Source organism: Eutrigla gurnardus (genome assembly GCF_963514095.1).
Source record: "Eutrigla gurnardus genome assembly, chromosome: 15".
NCBI classification, from domain to species: domain Eukaryota; kingdom Metazoa; phylum Chordata; class Actinopteri; order Perciformes; family Triglidae; genus Eutrigla; species Eutrigla gurnardus.
Genome location: NC_139938.1, coordinates 19,707,087 through 19,733,669, shown reverse-complemented (window position 1 = coordinate 19,733,669; position 26,583 = coordinate 19,707,087). Strand labels below are relative to the sequence as shown.

Genomic DNA, 26,583 nt, shown 5'->3' with positions numbered 1-26,583 from the left:
CCGACAGAAACTCATGATTTCATGTGCTCGATTATTCTTGTCTTAATGCTGTAGAGCAGGTCTTCAATGTTTTTTAGGCCAAGGACCCCCAAGTCTTATAGAGACCCCCAATTACATATTGTATAAATAATGTTCCTAATTAATATAGAACATATTGTAATTCTATATTGGCATTTCTACATCACAATTTCACGTTAACACAACAATTAACATTAATATTTGCTTATTAGATGGTGTATTTTTGGACATATTTGACATTTTGGGAGAAAAAAATCATTTTGGGGACCCCCTGCTGTGACTCTGCAGTCCCTCCCTAGGGGTCCCAGACCCCCTGTTGAAGATCTCTGCTCTGCTGTAGGGTTGTGTAGAATCCGAAGCCGTATTGAACTGTAATAATGAACCAGACCCTCAAATGTGGAATAAACTGCAAGTGTGTGCATAGATTCACGGTAATGTAATGTATTATTTATGTAATATGTAGGATTTTATATGGTTTTAGTAGTGAGCAGTAGTGATCCCTGAATATCAAGATATTAATGAATATGTAGGCTTCAAATATGATCCACTAAAATGTCTACTAGAAAAAAAAAATAAGGGTATATTTCTTTTTTTTAAAAGCATGCTCGGCTGTTTCCTCATCATGTAAAGCTCCGGCTGTAGACGGACTACATGGCCTCCCCGTGTTTACAGAGCCGTGTTTGTGTCCTGTCACAGTTCCTCCAGGTAACCCCATCATCGAGGCCCGAGATGAGGTCCTGAGCGAGGGCAACGAGACGGAGATGACCTGCACCGCCATGAGCAGCAAGCCCGCCGCCGCCATCCGGTGGATGAAGGGAGACAAAGAGCTTCCAGGTGGGTTCAGTGCCGCACACGGAAAGACGTAATCGCGATCGCCAATCGAGGTGTTTCCTCCCGTTACACGGTGTCGCGGTTTAAGGTAATTTCAAAATAAAATGCACTCATGTACAGACAATACAGTACTGTCTGCTTTGAAAATCTTCTGATTGTTCCTCCTGTAGTTTCACCTGTTAACTCAACCGTTGTGAGTGATGATAAGCAAATTAATCGGCATGTTTTACATGAAGTTGACCAAAAACCCACTTCTTGAATAAAACCAACGAGGTGGATTCTGACCTGGATCACATTGGCTCGAATAAAGACTTAGACCATCAGGAGTTTCAACCCATACCTTCCTTTTTTGGGTTGCTTTGCGGTGCAGTTAGTTGTTGCCAGTGCCAGAATAGCAACTTTGTCTGCAGGACGTTCTGCCATTGTGCGTTCTGCCATTGTGCGTTCACCATCCGATTAGCCAAAGATCCAACTATATCACGGGATAAAGCCTGGAAATGGAGCCAACATGATGTGCAGAATTTCAGATTTTAGTAGACCACTTGGAGTTTTTACCCAGTGATGCCTAAAATATACCGCTTCCCTCACCTTTTAAGGAGGACCAGGTGGAACCTAACCTAATATCTAGTCGCTAAACCAATAAGACACAAATGTGGAGAGGGCCGGCTCAAAGGGCCGAACCATTTCAGAACCATCACACCAAATTGTGTGTTTACACACCAGCAAAGCAAAAGGCCCCACCGATGGGCATCAAGAGGCCCCATGCCCTTTCTGAACATCCGCCTTTATAGCGCCGTCCGCCTCACGTTTCTCCACAGAGGGAAGAAACCTGGAAATGAATAAATCTGCTACATAGGTGAAAGCAATTTTTTCGTATGCACCAAATGACACACTTCATAGGCTGCCTGTCATCCTGTCCGCGGTTTGTTGAACAAACCAACAGAAAAGGCAATTGTTAGAGCGATAAAAGGTCATCGTAAATCATTGTATAGACTGTTTTTTTTTGCCATGGGAAATGAAAATCATCTGTTGGGGAAAAAGCTCTTTTATTTTCCTAACGTTGCCACTGGTGTTGCAATTCCTTTTGTTTGCACACACGTTTCTGCATGCGTGCGTCTTTTAAGCCCTCATGCCATGTATATAATGAGGGAACAGCTTCCTTCATGCTGGCATTCCCTATTTAGTGCTCGCATCAATGCTGTTATTTTTTTTATTTTAATGGAGCTCCGCTGTGACTTTGACTATTTTTCCATTAAAGCAACATAGATGTGCAGTGGTGGCCGGAGTCTGTTGGCACCACGACAACTTTCATGCCTTCATCAAAGGTGGCGGAGCTTCAGAAGTGTGAGCAGAGCTCGAGGGGGTGAACAGGCCTCCTGCCAGGCGGCTCGACCTCGGAGCCCAAACAGCACACTTTTGTAAAGGCTTTGAAACAAAGGTGTTAATCAGAAGTTGTGTGGAAGGTCCCGAGCAGCTTCACCTCTTCAAACCCACGGTGATCTGCTCGACTCTGGGACGCTCCCATGTGTGGTCTGAGAGCACTTAACCTTGTTCTGTTAATGTTTCTCTTGGCAAAACTTCAGGTTTATTGTTTCTTCTTTGTAATTATTGTGCTCACTCAACACCAAGGCAAATTCCTTGTATGTGAAAATGTTTGGCAATAAACTCCTTTCTGATTCTCATTCTGTAAGTAAATGCCTTAATGATGGGGAGCTATCTAAAGTATGGCTGACTGTATTCAGTTATGAAGGGATTCAGTCATTTTGTATTTAAATATTTTGAACACCAGGATCAAGATTTGTAATGTCCCCTATAATTCTGTTCAGTGAAAACGTCCCGACACCCAGTAACTGAATATATGGCCATTAAATCCCAACAGAAATATAGCTATAAACCCTTATAATGAATGGCTTACTCAACAGTGTTTAGGCAGCCTTGGAAGCGAACAGTAGCACAGTAAACATAGTGAAGTGGGAGCTGGTTAAATCCTGATTCACCTCTTCTTTCTTCTTTAAACGGGGTCTCGGCACTGCGTCGCACAGAAACCGTGTTTTTATCGCTCAGTGACTTTATATGCTTTTAGTAACATTCCTGCTCTTTATACCAGCTCTTTAACCGTGCTTCCAAACAATCCTCATTTACACCTTTTTTGTATTAAACGGCAGGAAAACGGTGTAGTACAAAGCCCCTCGACCCCTCGACCCCCGACGCCCGAGCTGTTTTCTGACAGATGGATTGCCATTTACAGAAAAAGGCTCGGCACTCTTTGTTGTTCTGACAGATGCAATTTGCTGGCCGTAACACTCCCTCGGCCTTGTGCAAATACTGTTAACGCTAGCTCTTCGCAAATACATTCACGCCGCAGCAACGTTGTGAAAACACACACCTGATGCTGCTGAAAAAAAAATGTGAAAGACAAAAGAAGTGCAAGAAAATTAAAAAGATGGAAAGAAAAGGGAAATGGCTGAGTTAGGACCGAAATACCTAAATTACCTCCGGCCGTGACTTCGACTTGTTTCTAATTAAAACGTCCCCGGAATTTAACTTAATTACCTGCGGGGATAATCGGGCTCTCTTAAATATCATTTAAAGGTTGCAATTGTCATGCTTGCTGATATAAATCCAACCAGCTCTCCTAATATTCACAGACCCATTATTTCACCATTCTCACCTTCTCTTTTCTTTTACGATTATTACTTATTATGCTGTTGTTAGATTTTTAGGTTGAGGCAACAGACATTTGATTTAATCAAGATTTGGTTAGTACTAGCTGATGTTATATTTTCCAGGAAGAAAAAATAGTGGCTTTTGACTTAAAAAATACAATACTTCTGCTTTATTTGATTGTTTTTGTCATTTTTTTGGCGGCAGTAAAATAAAGGTAGTGGTCATTTCACATATTTCTATGATATCAGGCTGACATTCCCTCAGATCTTAAACTTAAAAGAGGGAAATGTAACTTTCCAGGTGATGCTGTTCTGCAAGTTTTAAGATCAAAGAAAGGAAGAAGGGAAAAAAGGAAAAGGAAAGCAAGCAGGGATGGCATTGATTGACTGACAGGCACCAGAACAGCCATTGGCCTCGAGTCTTATGAGACAAGCTTGGTGTGATTTCCGTTACCACGGAGACGCTATGGGTGGATAATAGAACATTGTTTAGGCAAAGTAAAGCAACATCTATATTTATTTAGCCATCCTTCCCGCCCTGTAAGAATGCAGTTAAATGATAACGTGGAGGGAAAGATGGCCGACAGAGTGTGTATGTTTGGAACTACACAACACTTTAAGCTGACTTACTTCCACTCGACCTTCCGCTGCCTTTCAGAGCCGCTCACCTCGGCCGGCCTCGCCACAGACTCCGTCTCTCAGAGTGTTCTTGACACACAATGACATCAATACACACTTCACGTGGAAGAGGTCTGCTCCGCTAACGTCACACAGCTGCCACCTACTTGATAGTTCTACAGAAATATACTTCATCATCAAAACCAGGGCACCAGAATGATCGGCAACAAAAAGAGAAAGCTTTGGTTCTACTTGTGTATTTATAATAATAATAATAATAATAATAATAATAATAATAATAATAATAAATATTACATTCTGAATTTCTACTGTGAATACAAATATTAGGAAATATTCTTTTTTTTTTACAAGTTTTTTACTTTTAAACTATGCAATTTGACATAAATTATGAACTTTATAATTAGGCTTTAAATAACGACAAAAACCTGCTATAAATAATAATTTGTATTATTTCACCTATAGTTGCCTTCTTCTGGACATAAAAAAATCACATTTTGTAAACCTAAAGAGCTATCAGCAATCGCTATTACATTCTGAATTTCTATGAATAAATTATTAATATTATTTCACCTATAGTTCCTTCTTCTGAACGTGTAATCGTTCTGGGACCGTTTACCCTCTCAAAATCACATTTTGTAAATCAAAAGGAGACTTTTATAATAACGTGTCATCAATTATATTTGTTCAGAAGTACAAAAAATCAAAAGTTAGGATGAACAGTTCACGACCCCGTGGAGAGGTTGGGCGTTTCCTCGTGCTGCGATGTTCATGAACCCAGTGTTACACCTCCGGAGAGTGGGCTTGTTTTTGATGCATCTTTGTTTCATGTTTCCCTCAAGAGCGTCATTGTTTTAAACGCATTCATATTCAGAGTTCTGTCAGATGTCCCTCTTACGAGACAGCTCCGTCTCCTCTGGCTTCCTTAAAAGGAATAGTGAGCAAGAGGCTGCTCATGTGGTCATGTGACCAAACCTCAATCCGGGCGAGGAGATAAAAAGGAGAAGTGAATTCACCGTCCCACTGTGGTTCCCGTTCTTTGTGTCCTTTATAGATCCACGGTTTCTCAGAGCAGAAGCACGCTCTCTGGGTGCCAATTTTTTTTTTTAAATACTTAGTAATGGAAATTGGTTGGAAAAGGGGGCGGGAATAAACATGTCTTCCTGAATACCTTTGTGCAGCTTCTGTAGATGCGTATTGTGATTCATCATGGAATCCATAGACGCGGGACTTGAATTTCGATTGAACCCCTTCAGGTTCCAGCTTTACGTGTGCTTTCATGAATCGGAAGCCTCCAGTGGTGTTTATTCATCACAACCTGTTCCTTTCACACCAGGCACATCACACAGCTGGGCTTTCCCGTCACCACGGCGACAACAGCAACCGCTGATGGATGCAACCGCTCACATTAAGACCGATTCTTACATTTTTTTTGCCCGTTGTGTTGGACACAAACACACACGTGCAACATACTTAGTGAGAAGGACAAAAGGGGTAAAAAAGAAAGAAGAAGAGATAAATCTGTCTTTGTGACGGTGCCGTCCGCAGCCATCCCTCTTATTTCGTATGACTGTGATGAGGTGTCTTCTTAATTGCTTCTGAGAACATATTGTGTGTGTGATATGACAAAGCAGGGACTAATCAGAGGAGGGTTACTTTCGCCGGCCTCGGATCTGGCGAGATGTGGCCACACAATAAATCTGGCTTCATAAAACCTAATGAGTGATTCACAGTCACACGGCAGCCTCTGACAGCAGGCGATTGTTAGCCGACTCACCTTCTCTGACCATTCTCAAGGACACCCTCCTCACTTCCACTTTACATATTTTGGAAGGTCAGCGGAAGAAAGACATTCTGCTCGCAGCCAAACAATGGCTGTCTTTATCACATTTTTTTTATTTTATATTTTTCCCTCCCTGGCAGCCGTAACACCAAAAGGTTTCGGCTTTGTTATTTTTTCAAGGAAAACTTAGTGGACTGACCCTTCAACAAAAAAAAGAAAAAGTTGTTCGGAAAGTACTCTCAGCGGTGCACAAAAAGAAAAGTTTTGAACAAATCTAAAATATGAACTTTTGGTTATATTTTAAAAAATATGTTGTGAACAATGCATGCGGATTCCTATTCCCTTCAATAGCGTAGACCTCTGGAGCTCGGGTTTTCATCGTAGGACTTTTAGTGCAGAAAACAAACCAAATCAATGGAGCCCTGAAGGAGGACTCCGAACAAACTACGGTGAGTCCACAAGTGGTGCTGTGATTAAATTAGAGTTTATGGATCAGAATTCAGCGCCTCCAAAGAAAAAGGGAAGAAAGATGGTTGTGTGTTTGTGTTTAACCCGCGCTCAGCCCGACAAAACGGGTCCAGGACGTTCCCCTTGTTCCCCTTTGTGAGCTGGGACAGATGCCAGCACCCCGGCAACCTTGCAAAAGGATAAGTGTCTATGGATGGATGGAGATGCCTGTAATGTTTCTAGAACAGCCTCCGTGTTTTTCAACCTTCAGTCATTCCTCCGATTCAACGCGATCTCGTTGGAAGGTGTATTATTATGTGAACTTTTTAAGGACCTTTTACTTTACAAAACACAACAATTCACTCATGGAAACTCGTTCCAAATACTTTAAACTGGTGAGTTTGAAAGCATCCACAGAGGCCACGGAGCGTAAGATAATCAGAAGGCCGTTCCAGAGTTTAAGTCTGCTTGTATTTTTTCCTTCGTAGGCAAACCCAAAGTAGAGCTGACCTACGACAAGATGTACACGGTGACCAGCCGGCTGACGTTCACCGTCAGTAAGGAGGACGACGGCGTTCCCGTGGCGTGCATCGTCGACCATCCTGCAGTCAAGGACTTCCAGGCGCAGAAGTACCTGGAGGTGCAGTGTAAGTATTTCTGCTCAGTAAAGAAATACACATTTGGAATTGGCTATTTAAGCTGCATAATGCAATTATTTTTTTAAATTATTTTCAAGTGTCCAATCAGTTGGAAATTGAACTAGATATATAGAGAAGGTTATTCCATCCCGTTAATTAAATGGCATGAATTTACTACTTCTCCCCCTCCCGTAACTAAACCTTGCTGTTTGACAGTGCCAGTGAAGGGAAATGATCTCCGTGCACAGGTTATGATGAATAAAAAAAAAGGGAACTGCAATAGAGTAGACAGTTCCATCTCCACTAATTAAATGACATCAATTTCACATATTTTTCACCCACCGAAACTTCAGCAATGTCGTTGGAGGGAAACGATCTCAGTGCCCGAGGAATAAAGAGTGCAAGGCGGTAAAAATGCACATTTATGAACATCTTCTAGAGAAATACGTTGACGTAAGGCGTCGTGTTTCTTTTAGACTTCTGTCGATAAAATAGAACTAATCATTCTGTTGCAGTTACATTCAGACAAGATGTTCTTATTTCATTTAATCATCACAGTATTGTCTGTCATTTGGCTCCATGAATATGTTTGTTTGAGTTAAAGGTTTAAATCCTTGCGTCGCTTGACCTGGTTGGTATCAGTGGATTCCTTGCAGTTTTTATATGATACCTGCACTTTTCGGTCTAGCCTACTAAAGCCTCTGGAAGTCAGTAAAGGCAGCCGAGGACTCTGGCCTCTGCAAGGAGTGGAACAGGTTAATGGAGGTCAGGTGATTTTTATGGCTATAACTGCTTTATTTGGCAATAGAGCACATTTATGAGCCACCGCAGATGAGTATCAGATCCATCCTTACCATAACATCGAGGAATGAAACCGAACCGACTGCTCCGACGAGGCCTTTGTAATGTCCAGTTTTAGATCTTTTCATTGATTTGAAATGATAGAATTTATGTATTTGTATGCCTCTGTAACCTTATGTCTTTTAGCCTCTGGCATGTCCTAGCATTCTATTTAAAAAACAAATAAATAAAAAAAGCTCCTCTGTAGCTATCTGACCTTTCCCTGGGAGAGCGAGAGGAGGAGATCAGCTCATCTGAAGGCAGCATGGCATTTTGTTTGCCTCTGATAACGGGGAGCTGACATGCACCACCCCGGCTGCTGTCTTGCTCCGTGCATACTGGAACGGGCAGACCAGCGCGGCTGCTTCTCTTTCCGTTTAATATTACATTTGGAGCATGTTGACTGAAGAACACACGGTCTGCGTTCAACATCAGCAGAGAATGACAGGTGATTATTTATACATTGCTGTTCTTTGACCTCTCTTTGGGGCGCTCTTTATTTTATGAATCTGTAATTTGCAAGTAAGATTTATTTAGTTGTCCAAAGGAAATTCCTTTCTATAAGCACTGACTAAAAATAGAGCAATTCATTGTAATTTATTTTTTTATTTTTAGATTTTATTTTATTTATTTTTTATTTTATGTTTTGGACCTCCTCGTTTTGGTTTTTAACGAGGAATCGGAAGCTTGTTGCTACTTCCCTCCACCTCCCCCCTGTGATAGTGGTACCACCCGATGGGGGAGGGGCTCTGTGTGTGCACGAACACAGCCCTGCGTGCTGATTGGACAGGATGATCTGGGCACTGTCGATTTTTGCAAAACAAACAACAGGCTCTACCTGCACGTAGAGGCACGCTTTTTTTCTAAAACCGGATGATTTATGTTGGTCTATCGGAGCGTAGTGTCGGCTTCAGTGAATATGATCAAAAAAAATGTTGCCGACTGGGGCTTTAACAGTTTTGGGGTCACGGTTCGGTAATTTTCAGGAGAAGAAGTGAAAACATTTACACACAAACATATTTATTATTTCTGTAAGGCTCCAACATTACTACAAAAACATATTTAATCTAAAATGCAAAGTGCAACATTTACAGTTTAAGCTTTTAAAATTTTTTAAAAATGTTGGTCCACTAAACGGTATTTCACATCGCATCTGGTTTTTCTATTTGACTTTGTCAGATATAAGTAATACATACAGGACTTAAAGCAAAGTTTAACAGGCCACAACACTCTTTAGTGAGGTTCTCAAGTGAAAAGGTTCATATCTCGTACCAAAGGGAACGTCGTGTTCTAAATGGTCCCAGAAGCAGAATGATCCACAGTTTCAAATTGTCCCATAATTAGCACCGATATAACGCGGTCTCCCATATGACTCCCGTTACATATCCGGTCCCTTCCACCAAACCATAAACGACGTGCCATTACTTTCGCCATGACACACAGTGACAGTTCAATCACTCCCCGTATGGGCAATTTGGGAGTGGAATGGAGTGCATTGTGTAGTAAGAGAAAACCATAAAGGCCATTGTCGGGGGATGGCATAATTAAATAAGCCTGTAATGTTTATGTGTATAAGCAAAGCAAGCTGTTTTTGCTCCGTCGCCTGGTTGGTTTTCCCGCCTTAAGGTCATCCCGGCTGCAGAGAGATGGATAGTTCCGTCTCGAGTGCTTAGAAGGTGAGGCACCACAATAAAGCAAATAATTCAGTTTGCATAATGATAACGGCCTTCTTGCATACTGTAGGCACTATTTCATTTCCACTGAAGTGGCGGCATCCAGTGTGTGTGTGTGTGTGGTTGTTTTATCCATCAAGCAGAGACAAGAAAAGCTCAGACGTAACGACTTGAGGCTATCAAAACAACTTACAGATGCCTGGCGTCCTTCATGTTTACGGCTACAAGATGACAAGGTCAAATGACGTTGTGGGTGAAGAAGGGGAAAAAAGAAGTTGCAGGATGCCTTGTAGCGCCTGGAGTGGAATCAAAACCAAAGGGTTGCTGTCGAAACCCATGCATGCCCACTGAGCAGAAGACTTGGCTTTCTGCCCGTCCGCTGTCCATCACGGAGACTGAAAGCCAGGCCACTGACAGCGTGTGATTTAGACAGATGGATGGCCAGACACGTGTTGTTTGTTGCCGAGAAGGTCGGACGGCGGTGTGAAACTTTATGGCCGGGCTTTGAAATCATAACTCAGGCTCTCTCTCGCTCAGTCTGCAGGCTGATTAGAAATGCAAGCGCCTAACTCTGCATTTAGGCTATAAAACAAAAGAACAATAGGAAAACTATAATTACATCATGCTGACTCAGCAATCAGTCTGGTTTGAGATGACTCAGCTGTTTATCCAGAGCATCTGATGGAGAAGATAACATTAGGGGGGATGGACAAGATGGGGCACAATGTGCTTAAAGCCTTCAAGTGGTCTTCAGGTTAATTAAACTATGGATGCTGTCATCTTCGATGGCTTTTTAAAAAAAATTTTTTACAATGCATTCACTTAACACATGCACAATTGGCTAAGCCCGACCTTCACGCTGTGAGAGCCACCATGGAGCCCACACTGTCACTAAGTGCACTCACTGTAAGTAAATCATAAGATTTAGGGAAAACTAAAAGAGCAATTTGAGAGAGAAGCAAACAACAAACACTACTATTTGAGTTTAAATGACTGATTCTGCAGCAACTAAACATCGTCAAAAAAGATAAAGATCTACAGAAGTCTAGCTAAAGCTACAGACTTCAAGACTATGAGATTCACTGAATCAAAAGTGCACTGCAAGTGCAAGCAATGTATTATTATTATAATTATTATTAAGACAGAAGAGAATAACATGAAGGAATAACAGCATGAGTATACATACAGTATACCTTCTGTAGCTCGCGTAGCGTTGCTCACGTTCCGTGCTAATTTTAGCTAGTGAGTAGTAACATGAGATTTTAGAAATGCATATCTCCTAACGACCTCTCCGGATACTTGAAATCCATTAAAGTGGCCTGAAATTGAAGAAAACCTGAAATGATTAAGTCTAAGGCGAAGAGCCTGATAGTGGTCGGAGCTAGCAGATGCTATGCTACGATTAGCCAGTCTGCGTTGTCCACCGGGATGCCTTAAAAAGACCTTTGTGGTGCTTGTTTCGTCTCGGTCTTACATTTTAGGTGCAACACCGAATTCAATCTCTCCACCGGATGACAGATTGAATAAAACATTTTCCATTTCGGTCCAGAATAAAGGATCATCTCTCGCACCACGATGAGGAAAAAGGCTTTGATAACACCGGCAACATTCAAGGGGAACAATAGGAACAACACGCTCGCAAAGAATAGCACAGCGGTGGCTGTCAAAGCACGGCGCTGAGTGTCAAAACAGAAATTCTTACATTTTCCCTTTCAGCCGCCTCAACTCTGCAACGGTGTTGTGTGTAGAAGCTTTATCGGTTAACGTCTTCGGGCACACTCGGGGCTACGTGTGGTTTTTCTGCAACGCATCTACGATTCCCCAAAGCTTGGGCTCGTGTTTCGGTGTGATTTAAAAATACCATAAAAATACCATCAAAAAAGTTTAAAGTTTAAGGTAAACGCCACAGCAGTGGTTTGATGCAATGACACAGCAGGTTGAGGTTTGGGGAGTAGGTGTAGTAGGAAAACATCATGTTACCTCAGATCCATCATGGTTGCTTTTTTTTTTTTTTTGTGAAAGTACTGAAATTATATAATATATAATATTGTAGTCAAATGATCTGCATATTAACTTACCTACAGCAATTCCATAAAATGCATTTGCATTTGCCCTTACACTTACACTCATAAAATCTATTATAAATGTACTTATGCATTATCTGTTCATACCAGTGTAATAATAGTTTTAATCACTCATTCATTCATAATGCTTTCTGAAAAAACACATTATAAAGCATTTTTATGACTTTAAAGGTCAAGTATAATAATACTTCACCCATAAGTCATATAATCACTCATATAAGCTATATATAATCACCATTATAAGGTGATTATAAGTTTCTGATGATTGCCAAGAAGAACACACAGTAGTGTGTAATCTGCTGATTGTTTCAGCTGAGTAACAATGGAGGTTAAAAATGTGCCGTACGCCGCTATGAATGTGGTTGGATGCTGCTCGTCAGCAGGTAGCCTGATGGAGGAGAATTAGCCGACGCCAATCAGCTAATGACTCACTCAACCGCTGCGCTGAACGACGGCGCCTGATGTGACGACGTGAAAGCAAAACACTCGGGGAAAGTTTCAGAACTTGACGTTGCTACCATTAAAAATAATTATGTAGAAACTAAATGTAGGAGAGTAATTTTTTTAATATTTCTATGAAATGTAGCAGTGTAGCTAGCGTATTTCCTCACAATCCACTTTCTGCAGCTGAACATCCAAAACAAACATTTCTACCTTCATGTTTCAGAACAGCAGAGGGAAGATAGATGACGCATTGTGTGTTAAGTTGTTGTTGACTCTCCCTCTCTCCCTCCCCCTCTTTCTCTCTCTCTCAGACAAACCCGAGGTGAAGATCGTGGTGGAGTTTCCACAGGGTCTGACCAGGGAAGGAGAAAACCTGGAGCTGACGTGTCAGGCCAAAGGCAAACCTCAGTACGGCTCACACACAAACACGACGCCGCACATTCAAACTCATTCAAATGTATCGTGGGTGGAGGAAGACCTTTATTTATTCATCTGAATACCTCCACTCCCTTGTCTGCATGGAAGCGTCTTGTTGCAGCTGTTTGTGCAAATATCTGTTTTGTCTCACTCTGATGTCTCGCTCTGATTTCCTAGGAAACAAGACTCAGAAAGTGGTGACTCTCTGAATATGTGTCCATTCATCAATCATTTATAGTCCTTTTAGTCCATACGGGTCGACCAATCCAAAGAACCGAGGCATTTCTTTAGTAACATTCCTCCAAGTTGTGAATGTTGTCTTATGAAATCCGTTGCTCACCGTCTGCTGACTTCACTTAGAACACAAAGCTGCAATTTAACCCACATAAACAGTATTTCTTTTTCTGCTTCCTTCACCGTTGCTACACTTGTTTTTCTTACCTTTCTTCTTAGTTTTCCGTGTTGAAATGCCAAATGAGCTCTTTTTAAGAGGATAAAAGAACCTTAAAAGAGCATTTCAGAGCTAAATGAATGATTCATAATTAATACCTTGTTTGATAAAGCCTGACTTTAATGCGTACTGGTGAAAATAAACAATCTGATCATAGCTGAGCACCGTTTTTTTGGGAGAAAGGAGTTAAAGGTCTGTCCTATAAAGAGTCTCTGTCCCAAATATACACCAGTTGAGTTCAGTGATTTAAGAAAATAAAAGCCCAGACTATTAATTGCAGTTTTATGGTGTGAATATGAATATTATATCAATAGATTTGACCCTTGTCTTTTTAGTCATTTATTTAAAAAAGAAGTTAACTCAAAGGTGGTGATCTGGGTTATGGTGTAATGGGCAAAGAATATATTGTTGAATCAGTGTGTAGCAAAGAAAACTGGACATTTCCTGGATATAAATATTTATAAACGTAATGGAAACTGCTATTTTCTTTTAGCAGGGATTTCAAAAAGGACATTTGAAACATGCTTGTAATTATGAAACACATCAGAAGTACTGTGATATTTTGAGCAGGTGTTTAATTACCCCTCTCTTTTTAAAGGCGAGGGACGGAGCAGAAAGGGTCGTTACGACAGTGAGCAGAATGGTAATATCTGGCAGCAAGGAAACGAGGTTGAATAGGCAAGGTGTTATTTTCATGACGTGCTAATTTTCGCATGGTATCTAGGAGACGGCGTGACACTCGAGAGTATGTTGATGCAGTCGGGGTTAGTGACTCAGATTCAAAGATTGTTTGTACGCCGAGCCGTTCACAAAGAACCGTCTCCAAGACGTCTTCTGGATAAATGAACTTGCCTTGGCCTTAATCAGTGTTAATCAGCTCTGTGACATTTCTGGCCCCCGAAGCATCACAAAAACACTCATTATCATCCGTTATCCACGGTGTTGCTTCCTATAGGTGGCAGCTCTTTGTGATACGAGGTGTGGGGGGTGAGAGAGCTTCGGGTCCTCAGACTCGGAGACCCGCTGATATCCATCGGTGCTGTTGGTATCAATCATATTAGTTTGTTGACGAGGCAGCTCAAATTTGAACAGGCCAAAACAATCATCAGATGAGGCCCCGGAGCAATGAATATTACATAAGGAACAGTGATGGGGACCAATTTGCAGGTGTGGCCTTGCAGCGGGGGTTTTTCAAGTCAATAAGGCAGTAAATGACAACCTTATAGAAAATAGGTTTTTACCTAGAAATAGAATAGGAGCCGATATGCAAATCAACGCAGCATGGCCGTCAGAGCTTCGGCCATTTTAAATGTCTACGTTTGCCGTTACAAGCTTTTGTAGCCGGCTAACTCCGAGGTAAAGTCGTTGATTCACTTGAGCCGGCATTAAAACAACAACGTCGTCGTCATGACGACCGTCCCTTTTAGAAGTAAGAAGGAAAGAATGAATCGGCATCAACAGATGTCGATTCGATTGGCATGACATGGCAAAAATTGTTGGCATCAAACACTTTGCTTTTTAACAAAACAGCTTAAGTAAGTTTGGATCCACAACAGATTTATTGGCAACCCATGAATAGTGATGTTTGCAAGTGTAGTTTACGAAAGGTGACATAACAGCTTATTGTGTAGCCTCGTCTTCATGTGGAACAGCTGCAGCTTATGAATGGACAGAAACATTTAAATTTACATGGTGATAACTTTTAAATAAAATAAAACTTGGAATCATTTGAACTATTGTGAATGCAGAAGTTGAAGCGAGCTGAGCTTTGCAGAATCCACCTTCCAAGCCCTTTGGATGTAAAGGTGTTTGAAATTCAAAACATAGGTTTTTTTTTTTTTTTGTGAGGCGTAATATTGAGGAAATTGGTGTGATTGTTATGATGACTGATTATTACTGAATCTGTCATTTAAATGTGTTTAGTTCTGTTGAGGTTTGAGCGCACAATACAGATCACTCTGTTATGGATGAATAAACACTGGCCTGCCAATGTTTCATATTAAATCTATGTATACCATCTTGCAGTTGCATCAGAAGCAACATTTGGTCGTCTTGTCTGTAAATTATTCTATAACCGTATCTGCTTTAAGCTATTTTATTGAGATTCTTTTTCGTGAAATGCTCCGAGGGAATTTGAGTTAGAGTTGGTGTATACGTCGAGAGCTTTTATTGTGAAAGGTGAGAATGAAAGGAGTGGATTTGGTCTACGCTGCCGTCTTGGTTCGGGGCTATGAAGCCTCTGTGTTGCTGTAAGGTGTTAACACCGAATATCCGTTCTGCACGACGTGATTGGATGATGCCGTTATCTGTTTCCTAAAAATCCGAATTATGCAGCATATGATTGTAATATCTGCTTTCTGAGTTATAAATGCAACAAAAAATATAGTTTGAAAAAATATATTGAGGTGCAAACTGAAGCTTATGTCTTCATGGGTGGGGTCAGAGGTCAAACATTAACGGGACAGTTCCCGTACTAAGCTCTGCAGGTTCGGGCAGATTATGTGTGTTTGCAAAACGGCAAATTTAAACCTTATGGCGTCGTTAAATCAAAGTTGGAATCATTCACTTTCAGTTCGCCTGCAGGAACACACGCATTGCACCGAAACGCCGTGTTCTTTCAGACCTCCCCCCCCCCCACCCCCCTGCAGCTTTCATACTTGGCATGGAGACAAGCTAACTACCCGTATTCATTTTATAAAGATGAAAACACAATCAATACAGTGAGCCGGGAATTGGAAGTCATTTTCATTAGAGCTGCTGAGAGTTGTGCAGTCATTACCAGCAGATAGCACAGGGGGCCTCGGCTGCAGGCGGCCATTTGTATTCCAGACGCCTGCCCTTCCGCTCTCCTTGCAGCCCCCCCCCCCCCCCCCCTCCTCTCTCCTCTTTCTCCCTCGATCTTCCTCCTCTACATTCACTTTTCCCCTCCTCACCACCTTCCCATCCACCTTTTTTTTCTAGGTCACGTCTCTCACTCCAACTTGTTTGTTTATTTATTATTTATTTGCATTTCATTTCATCTGGAGAGCCACTTGTAATAGACGCGGCGTTCTCTTTTCAAGCCGTCCGCCACAAACACAACCGCAGCACAGTGCGGTGGTTTGTTTGCTTTCTACCCAGCTCCTATTTTCCTTTCCTGGATTTTTTTCCACATCATCTTTGTTTTTCGCCCCCCACCGTCTCCTTATTTGCTCGCTCCCTCCACACCAAATGTTTTTTCAAATGGAGGGAAACAAGTTAAAGCGCCACGGCAAAATGCAACAAGAGAGACCATCAGCACACGCCGCCGCCGCGCTCGTGGGAAATAACAGTCACTGGCAGCAGCCGTTGGAAGTTGCCACAGCAAAATAGAGGTGTTTTGTCTTCTTTTTTTCTCTCGTCACCCCCAGTGGCTCTGGGCTCATTGTCATAAAAATAGAATCTGTCACCCCGCTATAAACCTCAGTCAAGGTAGAAAAGGGAACAAATTCAGATAGGTGCCCGTCGACACAGCAAAACACCCAATACAAGCACGGAAAGCCTGCAATTTAAAGGACAAAGCTGCTGCAGAGTTATTGTTGCTTTTGGCTGAACACAAAGGGACGGATGTCATTTTAATATGTTTTTTATGTCCTTTACTTTTTCCTCTCTTTGATTGGCTTTTATCTGCTAAACAGTAGCTTGGAAATTCAGTTTTTTTTGTGTAGGAAGTAAATGCAAAATCCAGACCATCTCTAGTGCCGCCACATGGTTTTCAACATGGGGGGTTTGCAGCTAACAGTGCTAACAACTGCAAACAGTGCTGACAGAGCTTTTATTGATCGGCCCCATTGTCGCAGATAGCCGATCCAGCTATTTGAGTCAGTGTCGGTACAAATTGTTCATCCTTTGTTGTAACATTTGTTTTTTTTTTCATACAACTTCACATTGTGACAAAACAACTTGTTAAAAGTTGAGGCCAAACATATTGATTTAGACGGATTGAAAGAAAGTTTGAAGCCTCCGTTTGTTCTGAGATCAACAACATGACAGTGTTTTAAGAAAAAGCATTGCCAAAGAGGTTCAAGGGATTTTTAAAGTGTGAAGCGTCCGACCTTTGACCTTTCGTCCCATCCCAAACTAAGGCCGACAGTTATGCTTGTTAGTATGAGTTTATTTTTATTTTTTGAGTTAATTTGTTATTCTCTTTCAAAGAAGAACACATTTTAGAAACACCACCTTAGAGGATAAATCCTATTGATTTTGATAAATCGACTTTTCTTGATACAATTTGCATGCAAACTTTTGTGTGATATAATTAGATAATTGCCCCAACTGAACACCTCCATGTTTCCCAGAGGAAGAAAAGTTTCTATAGTTAATATTGTTAACTGATTCCATTGTGTTGTTATTATTTTGAATGTCTCTAACCGGTGCTCTGGTTTGTCCTCTCAGGCCTCAGCGGGTGAGCTGGGTGAAGGTGGACGACGACGTGCCGTCCCACGCCGTCATCACTGGTGGCGACCTTTACATCGAAAACCTCAACAAGTCCTACAACGGGACGTACCGCTGCGTGGCCTCCAACACGGTGGGCGAGTCCTTCGACGACTACATCCTCTACGTCTATGGTACGCCGCTCCAACACTTGATCCCTCTCTTCCTACCTAACTATTTTATTCCCTGAGATCTTGTCCAGAGCACCTTTTAAACACTAGAATCATTCAGAAGGAGAGTGATGATATTCAGATTGGTGACTTGTTGGCACCGAGTAGCTGCAGCATACCGGAGGTCAAGGGGGGGGGGGGGGGGGTGCTCGCCCTCCTTCACCTTGTTAGCAAATTGACCAAATTGTTAACCTGCTACTCCCCCTCTTGACCCCGTAGTACCAGAGAGAGAGATGTTGAATAAGTGCAGCCTGATCCTTTATCTGACTGAGGTTTTGAACCCCCCCCCTCCCCGACCGTGACTCTGAAACATCAGCAGCCTCCGACACCGCTCCACCGGGGGTTGACCCAAACCAACCGGGTCCTTCACCCCCCGTTAAAACATTAACAAGCCCACCTACTAAGGCTGAGGCTCTATTAGCATAATATGCAGGCTGACTTTTTTTAAATAAGGGAGCTGCTGCAGTGTACTTTTAATCCCTCACTGTTTTTTTTTTTTGGATCTTGGGCCAATACCAGAAAGCTTCATGGCTTCGTGGCTTTGCGGCTTCGCTCTGTCCACTTTGTTAGCTCGACTGCCCTGGCACCGAATCTGCATCCAAAGGAAAGTGGCATCCTGAGGCTGCATTAAGACGCACACAAAAACAAAAAGAAATACAGTCATAACTGTTTTGGCCTCAGATAAGTGCACAAACTCATTGTTACAATTACTCCGAAACTGGATTATATTTTATCTCCCCAGCAGCGCCTGCAGCAGCACACCCACACCAACGAGGCTCCTTGACATGTTTTTACACGGAGCTATTTTTCCGCTACCAAAGAGGAGGTCGTGTCCTCGCTGTTGTTTCTCTCTCTGCGTGTTGTTTGGTTGTATTAATGACCTGAAGAGGAGTTTACATTTACGTGCACATTTGACACTGTGGATTTCAGAAAGATTTTTTTTTTTTTTTTTTAAATGAAAGAGTTTTTTTTGTATCTATGTTTTATCCTGGCAGTGTGGAGAAGGCCTTGAATTAACATTCATCAGGTAGGAACATTAGACATCTTGTGTTTTAGGGTGTGAATTTGGTAAAAAGAAATCCCATTTAGACGATTCCAGAGTTTAAACTTTACCAAAAAGGTGAATATAGATGATGAGAAAAGAGGATGTGAGGGCAAATTGGGCGTGGTGTGTAGTTTAGTGTAGAAAGTAAATCTGGAAAGAAGCTCCACATTAATTGTAATTCATGCTGCTGTGAGTCAAGTTGGCCTTGTATCGGTATTTGATACATTTTAAGGTAGTAAAAAAAATTTGTCAAAACGATGGCTGCAGTCGATCCTTTTCATACCCGGGGCAAAAGACACTTTCAGTCACATCGACAAAGGATGTCGTGCTAAACCAACAGCATGGTGTAAACCGGTTTGGTCTTTGCACCACAGACACAAATTGGCTGAGGATCAATAGATGAGTGTGTGTGTGTGTGTGTGTGTGTGTGTGTGTGTGTGTGTGTGTGTGTGTGTGTGTGTGTGTGTGTGTGTGTGTGTGTGTGTGTGTGTGTGTGTGTGTGTGTGTGTGTGTGTGTGTGTGTGAATATCCTGCCTCCTGCAAACCTGAGGTAATCCTGAAACTGCCTCCACCTACTTCTGCCAGATTTATTTCTTCGGCTTCCCGTTAGTAGTAAAGCATCCTACTCTCTTCCTCTGCATTTTTTCCTCTCATCCTCATAAGCATTATCTCAACATGCTCTTATACTGTTGATGCCAGTAACATTTCCTCCCCTGAGCAGGGCATTACACTCTAATGTGCTCATTTTCCCCAGCCCAAAATTACTTCACTATCACTTTTTTTTTTTTTTTTTTTTGGGTAGACCCCGAGCCCGCAGAGAAATTATTTGGCTGCTTTTGTCGGGAGGGAATTAGCGGAGTGAAAAGGACTCAATGCCTGACGGACACCAGCTGAATGGATGTTATTTACTGCAGAGCGAGTTGCTGTGCTAATGATGAGTGCAATAAAACAGCAGAGCTGCCGTCGAAAATCAGGAAACAGCTTACTGCCACCTGCTATATTACAGCTGTTATTCTAACAGTGCACTGTAAGCCTCAGTGTGTGTGTGTGTGTGTGTGTGTGTGTGTGTGTGTGTGTGTGTGTGTGTGTGTGTGTGTGTGTGTGTGTGTGTGTGTGTGTGTGTGTGTGTGTGTGTGTGTGTGTGTGTGTGTGTGTGTGTGTGTGTGTCTGGGAACCAGTTTGACACATAGATCTCAGATTGAAGACATTTTCCAGCACTGACTTCCTTAAGAGTAAGTCTGCAATTTAGGGGAAAAGGATTTCGGCTGAGCTAAAGTCAGAACTCGGATTAAAAGCTAGGCTGAGGTAAAGGATAAACAACAAATAAACGTCTTCTCACAAAGTCCTCTCGATGACGTGACGGTTTAAGATTAAATGGGGAAGTATTAACGTCAGAAGCGATGTTTGGAATCAGATCAAACTACAGGACACGTAATTAAAAAAAATCCGACCGTATTTACACAAAGCCACGTTACTTTGAATTAAGTAAGTGAGTTTTTCTGGTAATTGTAGCAGGCTTTTTGTACGTGTCTGTCTCTCCAAAAGAGAACAACAAAATCCCACAGCGAGGGATGGAAGTCGCCCCCCTCAACTACCCGTGGTGAGAGGAAAGACAAAGATAAACACGGTAATGCAACATGTGGGCAACTAAAAGCCTTGCACGAAAAAAAAAAACAGCCATTAAAACCACAGAAGGCCTCTGTCCTTTTAGAGCTAGTCTTTTGATGACTTTGATGTGTCCGCGGCTCCCACACCACTAATGCCGACTGTAATTTAACAGCAAATCATGCCGAACCTTCGCCTTGCTAATGGGAAGACAGGATGTTGTGGCTGAGTTGTCAGAAGCTGATTCCCACATTATGTTCCAGCCTTCCCCCCAACACCACCACCACAACACACACACCGCCGTGGTCGACCAGAACAGGCGTCGGCATGTACACTGGTGCAGTGGTGATGTGCCGTTAGTTTGGCTTGTAAGGGGGCTTTTCACTGCTAATGTGTTTGGATTAAACGCTGGTGCAGTTTCCCCTTTTTACCGTGACTCATTTTGGGCTTCTTTGAAAGCCGTCGGATGATCTCCAATATTTAGACTGTCTGAAAACCTGAGGTGAGAAAGCAAAAAAATCACCAACCACTCTGATTCTGTGAGGGCTAGATACATTAAATATTAATAATTCCACCAGAACTGTTACCAAAGCAATCTCTGGATCCATATCAGCGATAGAGATTTAACTCGTTTTAATCTGACGGGATCGTAGAAGCAGGTGGTTTTTATAGTAGCTTCTGTAGTTGTAGTCATTTGGTAGCCATGGTAACATGCGCGTCACCACGTGACTTGAGTAATTTTGATTTGTTCTGGAGGAGCTGGTGTTCTTTCTCTGTATATTAACTCAGTTAAAAGTGAGTAGAAGAGGTAAAACTTTGTAACTGCCTGCACCTTTGCACCAAACCATAGCCTCAGAATTCAAATGAAAACACACTTATATTAATCCTCAAAATGTATGTAAACACCATACGAGGCGATTTCAGAAAGTCGGGCAAAGTAGTGCAAATACTGTCTCGGTTACCTCTGTACTTGTACTCTGATCTAATATCTACAAGCAAGGATAATGATAATCATAAGAAAATCCCCTCCAAGAGTGATTTCGTTGAAATGTTCACGTATAATTTACATACAGCTGCTATATCTTTGTGAAATCGTCATTATCCAAATTTGAATATGAACTATTATCCAACACAAAATAATAACAAAAAAAAGCCAAGATACCAGCACAAGATCCCCAAACTGCATGGTAGAGCAGTGTGATTTAATGATAAAGTACCCCCCACCCCCACTCTCCTGCTTGACAGCCAAAACAAATGCAGCCGTGGCCTCAACTAATGCATCTGGTTCCCGAGTATTGTGACCCGAAGTGATTGAGAGCGCCGTGAGATCGGCTGACACTAACAATGTTAACAGCCAAAAGAATGCAGTCTGTACTGCCGCTCCTGCTCCACAGGGCAAGAAAACACTAACATTAGGGTTTCCCCTCACGGTGCCGAGGGGTTCTCCGTTGTTTACAGACGGCTGCTCACCCAATAACCCGGTTCTCTTCCTCTACTTACGTTATTGCACACCAGCTGCATGCTTTGTGACCGCTCTCGGTCCTCTTTCCACTTACTTTCCACTTCTTTCCATTTAAAGCGCATGGGATTTTCTCCGTCGGCTCCTTTAAGTGGCATCCAGTGTTTCCTACCGGAGGTGCAAAGTGTCCCCAGAAAACATCCTTTTCAAGCTGCGAGCACTCCTAGTTTGCTGAAATTACACTTGAGTGGAAGTGAAATTGCTGCTGCAACATGCCACGAGAAGGGAAAACCTAATTCATCACAAAAAAACACAACTAATTTGCAAGGAAGTTGCGTTTTTGAATTTTGAATTTGATTTCTCTCATGGATTTTAAACACTTTGGATTTCTTTGCCATGTATCACTTTAGGACCCAACAATCATCTCCCTGATCACCACATGTAAAGAATGATGTCACAGCTGGCAGTGTAACTGACTTTTTACACAATATTATATTTAATGGATGGACACCAAATGTATCCACTCAAAATGACCCCAATGTATTCAAATAATCCCAAACATATTTTATGGAGACAATAATTTTGTTTCCAAAATAAAAGTCTGTGGACATGTACATGAGGCCCAGCAGCATCTTATTTTGAAAAAACCCCAGTAGATCGACATTTCTAAGAAAGCAGGAAGCCGATTAAGAACCATCAGGCCAGTTTGAACATTTTCAAACCAGTCTGACACTAAGCCAAAGACCAGACCGAACCAGCGTCGCACTCGCCATATCAGACCCTCCAGAGTGATACATTAGTTTTTTACACAGAATATTGCGCAGTAATCACGGAAAGGGGAGTCAAAAATATGCCGCGATCGTACCGTTTATAAAGAACTTTTCTTTGTGGCGTAACGCCGCAACGGTGTCTTCCCTGAGAGCGCTTTACGCATTATTATTATTTTAATCACTTGTCATTATTGCTGCCTATTACTAATGAAATACATGTTTGATTTAGTGCAATGATGCCGTCTCATAAGGACAAATCAACCGGTTTGCAAAAATTAAACCGGTTAAGCCCCGTACACCGAACCGAACCGTTTAAACCGGAAATTGGACCAACCCTTATTCATATGTTAATTCGTGATATTTATTACTTGATAAAGGCAAGAGTTGAGAGATAAACACCACACGCCAATATTTCATACTCTTCCCCAAATCGATGTCCACGAATGTCACTTTGAGTCACGTGTAAAATTCACAATGTAAAGCCTTTAATCACAGCAGTTGTCGGTGCTTCACTGCTTCGGATTATACGGGGGCCAAGGACGCCTCCTGAAAGGAAGGAAAATCTTACACAAACAAAAATGCAGGAAAATACAGGAGAAACCTTGTGAAGGAATAAAATACAGATAACCCCTTGCAGGGCTAAGAGGCGCTAAACGGACACAAAACAGCAAATCAATATTACAGTGCATGAAGCAGGTCGGAGAAATTAAACAAAGCAGAGAAACACTCAAAGCCAAAAGAGGAGAAAATACTCTCTGATGAGGTTACACCGTTACACCAGGTAGCATCCAGCACCATTCACAGATTCTCTAATGCTCACACATTCATTTTAATGTGTTTTAAAGTATTTTGCCCCAAACGATCACATCATATCTTAACTTCAGCGAAAACAAGATAAGTCTGAGTAATGTTAATAATTTAAAAAAGATATCAAGAGGAAACCAAGTAGTCCTTTAATCTAAAAGCTGATATACAGTATTTCTGACATTCCTTTACATGTTATTACATTACATAACATAGCCATGCTCTACTCTATGCTAGTACTACTAAGTATTATATACTTAAATACAATACTTTATACAACACTTTATCCTACTATATTACACTGCAGTGTAATGCTATAATATACCTTACTACACAGCACTAAATTATATAGTTATATCTTAATATACTATCCCATACTATACTATACCTTACTATACTATACCATACTATACCTTACTTTACTATACCTTTCTATGCTATACCATACTATACCATACTATACCATACCATACTATGCCTTACTATACTATACTATACCTAACTATACGACACTTTACTATACCATACTATTTCTTGCCATACTATACCATAGTAAACTATACCATACTATACTATACCTTACGATACTATACCATATTATACCTTATTATACTATACCATACCATATTTTAGTGTATAATTCCATATTATATACTGCACTATAATATGCTATTAAAATAATGCACAAATGTAAATGTGATACTGTACAATCCTGTACTATACTGCACTATACTTTGAAATACTATACTATATAACTATATAACACTTAACAAATGATTAAGTCTTAAGCATCATAAAGGATTGTTTACTATACTATACTAAAGTGTTTGAGTAGGCTTTGTTCCATTAAATGATAAATAAGTCGTTGTCATTGTGTGGTGCATCATAGGATAACGAGTTGTAGGTTCATGGATTTTAAAAAGTTATACTTCTGCTCGTGTATTCGTTCCTCTGTGCTGGAGGTAGTTTTGTATTTTTTGGTGTCATTACCAGCGCCGGGCAGATTATGGAGTGTTTCTCTCATCCTGTCGTCACATGACGTCCTTTAACTCACCGGCTTTAGCAGGAAACGATTCCTGTCAGGCAGTGTCTTCCTGCTCCATTCTATCAGAGCAGAAAACACTGATTCATGAGCCTCATCAGTAAACAAGGGCCGGTGACTCAGCGGGAAGAAAAACACATTCTGCCTGTCACATTTGAAAGTCAATAAGCTCCAGTGTTCTTTGATATATTGCTCCGGCTATCCACAAAAAAAAAGAAGAGAAATGTAGTGTACGTTCAGACAATTATCTTTTATTTATTTTGTATGATTATTTATTTTTTGGACTGCCACGTTTTTTAATGAGATGTTGACACTGATGATCCCAAACATCTGCTGGACCCACACAGTTCATGATGGGATGAAAACCAATTAGACGGCACCACCCCAGAGCTGAAGTTGCGGCTCTCAAGCATGTGTGAAACTCATCAGCTTGTGTGTCGTCTGCCAGCCGACTCCCCGGCGGATCCTTCCTCCCCGCCTTCGTCTGCACGTCGGCCCGTTGTTTTGTCAAGGTTGTCTTTAAAAGAACAGGATCGCTGATAGATTAAAAAACATACCATAAGTCGACGGAGGTTGAATACTGATCCCAGATCACCTGAAGGCCTTCATTTGCATTTTAAAAATCTGCTTCAGGCAGAGTTCTAAGGGGCTACACGGACCTCTCTGCCTTGTGTTTAAATGACTTGATTTATTTTTTAATTTTAAAGTGCATGAAATGGATACTTTAGTAAAATTGTGCATACATTTGTGCAATAACAACTTCTGCCCTTAGCGAAGACTCCCTTTTTTTTGTGATAAACAACCTCCAAGCGCCCTTAGGGGAAGACATCATGCCCGACAAAGAACGGAGCAACTTTTATTATCTCTTCAGTGGGACTTCGGGGATGTGTTGCTTTTTCAATTTGCAGTGATTTCATAGAGGAAGCACCTTCACCTGAAACATCCAGAATTACTGCTATAAATTCAGTAATGTAACAGCAATAAGTGTGACATATGACTGTCGAAGCAGACGAGTCATACCGGTGCTTAGAAAACCTGTTTTTTTCACATTGAGTATCCACATTGTGTTTTGTTCAATTATTGTTAATAATGGAATTTCTCAAAATAATAACGAAGTAGAGCTCATAAAAAAAACGAATTCACAATAAAGAATAGGATTACTTGTTTATTATTTGTCAAATATAAAATCAATTTTTTATTCCATTATATAGTTCTTGAATTATGTCTTAAGTGGCAATTGAGTTCAATGCTACAGCTGATATTCATAAGATTTTCATTTTAGTCAACAAATCCCAGGAAGAATGAATCTGTTGGTCCATCTTTCAGTACTGTCCTTCTAAACTGCAAGTACACTTGTGCAAAATGGAGAAGGTCATCTTAAAAATAGAACATAAATATAATCTTCCATTTTCCACTGGCTCAGGTTTTTAGCAAAAGTTTCTGAAACCGGAATGAAAACTTTTTCTTTTTATGATTTCTACCTGTGAGTCAGTTTGTTGTCTTACAGGTCGCTGGCCTGAAAAGTAGAAGCAGTTAGAACTGTAAATCATTGCTGTTATTGTGGCTAAAAATTATGTCATTTATGCCGCGTGCAAGAAATAAGCCTTACAGCTGCAGCGTGTTTAGTTTTATAGCCGTCCAGTTTAAAAAACACATCACCATCACCCCTTCTTCATCTCCACGCATATTTTCATTCAAGCACTCTCGCCCTCATCAACAGCCCAGAAACGGCACATTTCAATAACCCCCAACAATTTTTTTACGATCGGAGCAGCACGGGGGGAGGTCTTTAACTGAGTGGCGCCGCCAGCTGCTTCATATCGGTGCTGCCGCCACTTCAACAAGGAAAATGTCACTTTTGATATCTCCCTCTGGTCATTGTCCGGGTGGGGAGTCTGACCTGGATAATGAAGTAAAAAAAAAAAAAAAGGGTGGTCAAAGATTGTGTACTCAACAACCCGCTTGATGCCTGTTCATTTATTCTTATGCCGTGGCGCCAGCGACAGCTGTGGCCGCCGGCTTTGTGTTAGCTGGGAGTCCGTCCATCCGTCCATCTGTTCCATCCTCTACCTCAGGAATGCCTGGAGGAAATGTCTCCCAATGTGGTGCAAACATCCACCTGGACTGAAGGATTTACTGTTTTCTTGGAGGGCAAATGTCAAGGTCACCTCACATCCATCCTATTCTTGTGATTATGATGTCATGAACGCCTGCACAAACATCTTGCAACTATTTTTTTATTTGTATTGTGTGTGTACTATTACCCTCCTTCTGTTTTTTTGTGCACTGCCATGTATCATGTCATCAC

At 41.4% G+C, this 26,583-nt stretch overlaps 1 protein-coding gene across 4 annotated transcripts in view; it reads left to right on the top strand.

The window, feature by feature from the left end:
* The window catches only part of cadm1a (cell adhesion molecule 1a), a 330,169-nt gene that overhangs the window by 262,475 nt on the left and 41,111 nt on the right, over positions 1–26,583 (top strand). For all 4 annotated transcript variants that reach the window (XM_084029344.1, XM_084029343.1, XM_084029345.1 and 1 more), the window contains 4 exons: positions 715–852; positions 6,870–7,028; positions 12,372–12,468; positions 17,342–17,514. In XM_084029344.1, the coding sequence (XP_083885470.1) occupies positions 715–852; positions 6,870–7,028; positions 12,372–12,468; positions 17,342–17,514 (567 nt within the window). The remainder of the gene's footprint in view (positions 1–714; positions 853–6,869; positions 7,029–12,371; positions 12,469–17,341; positions 17,515–26,583) is intronic.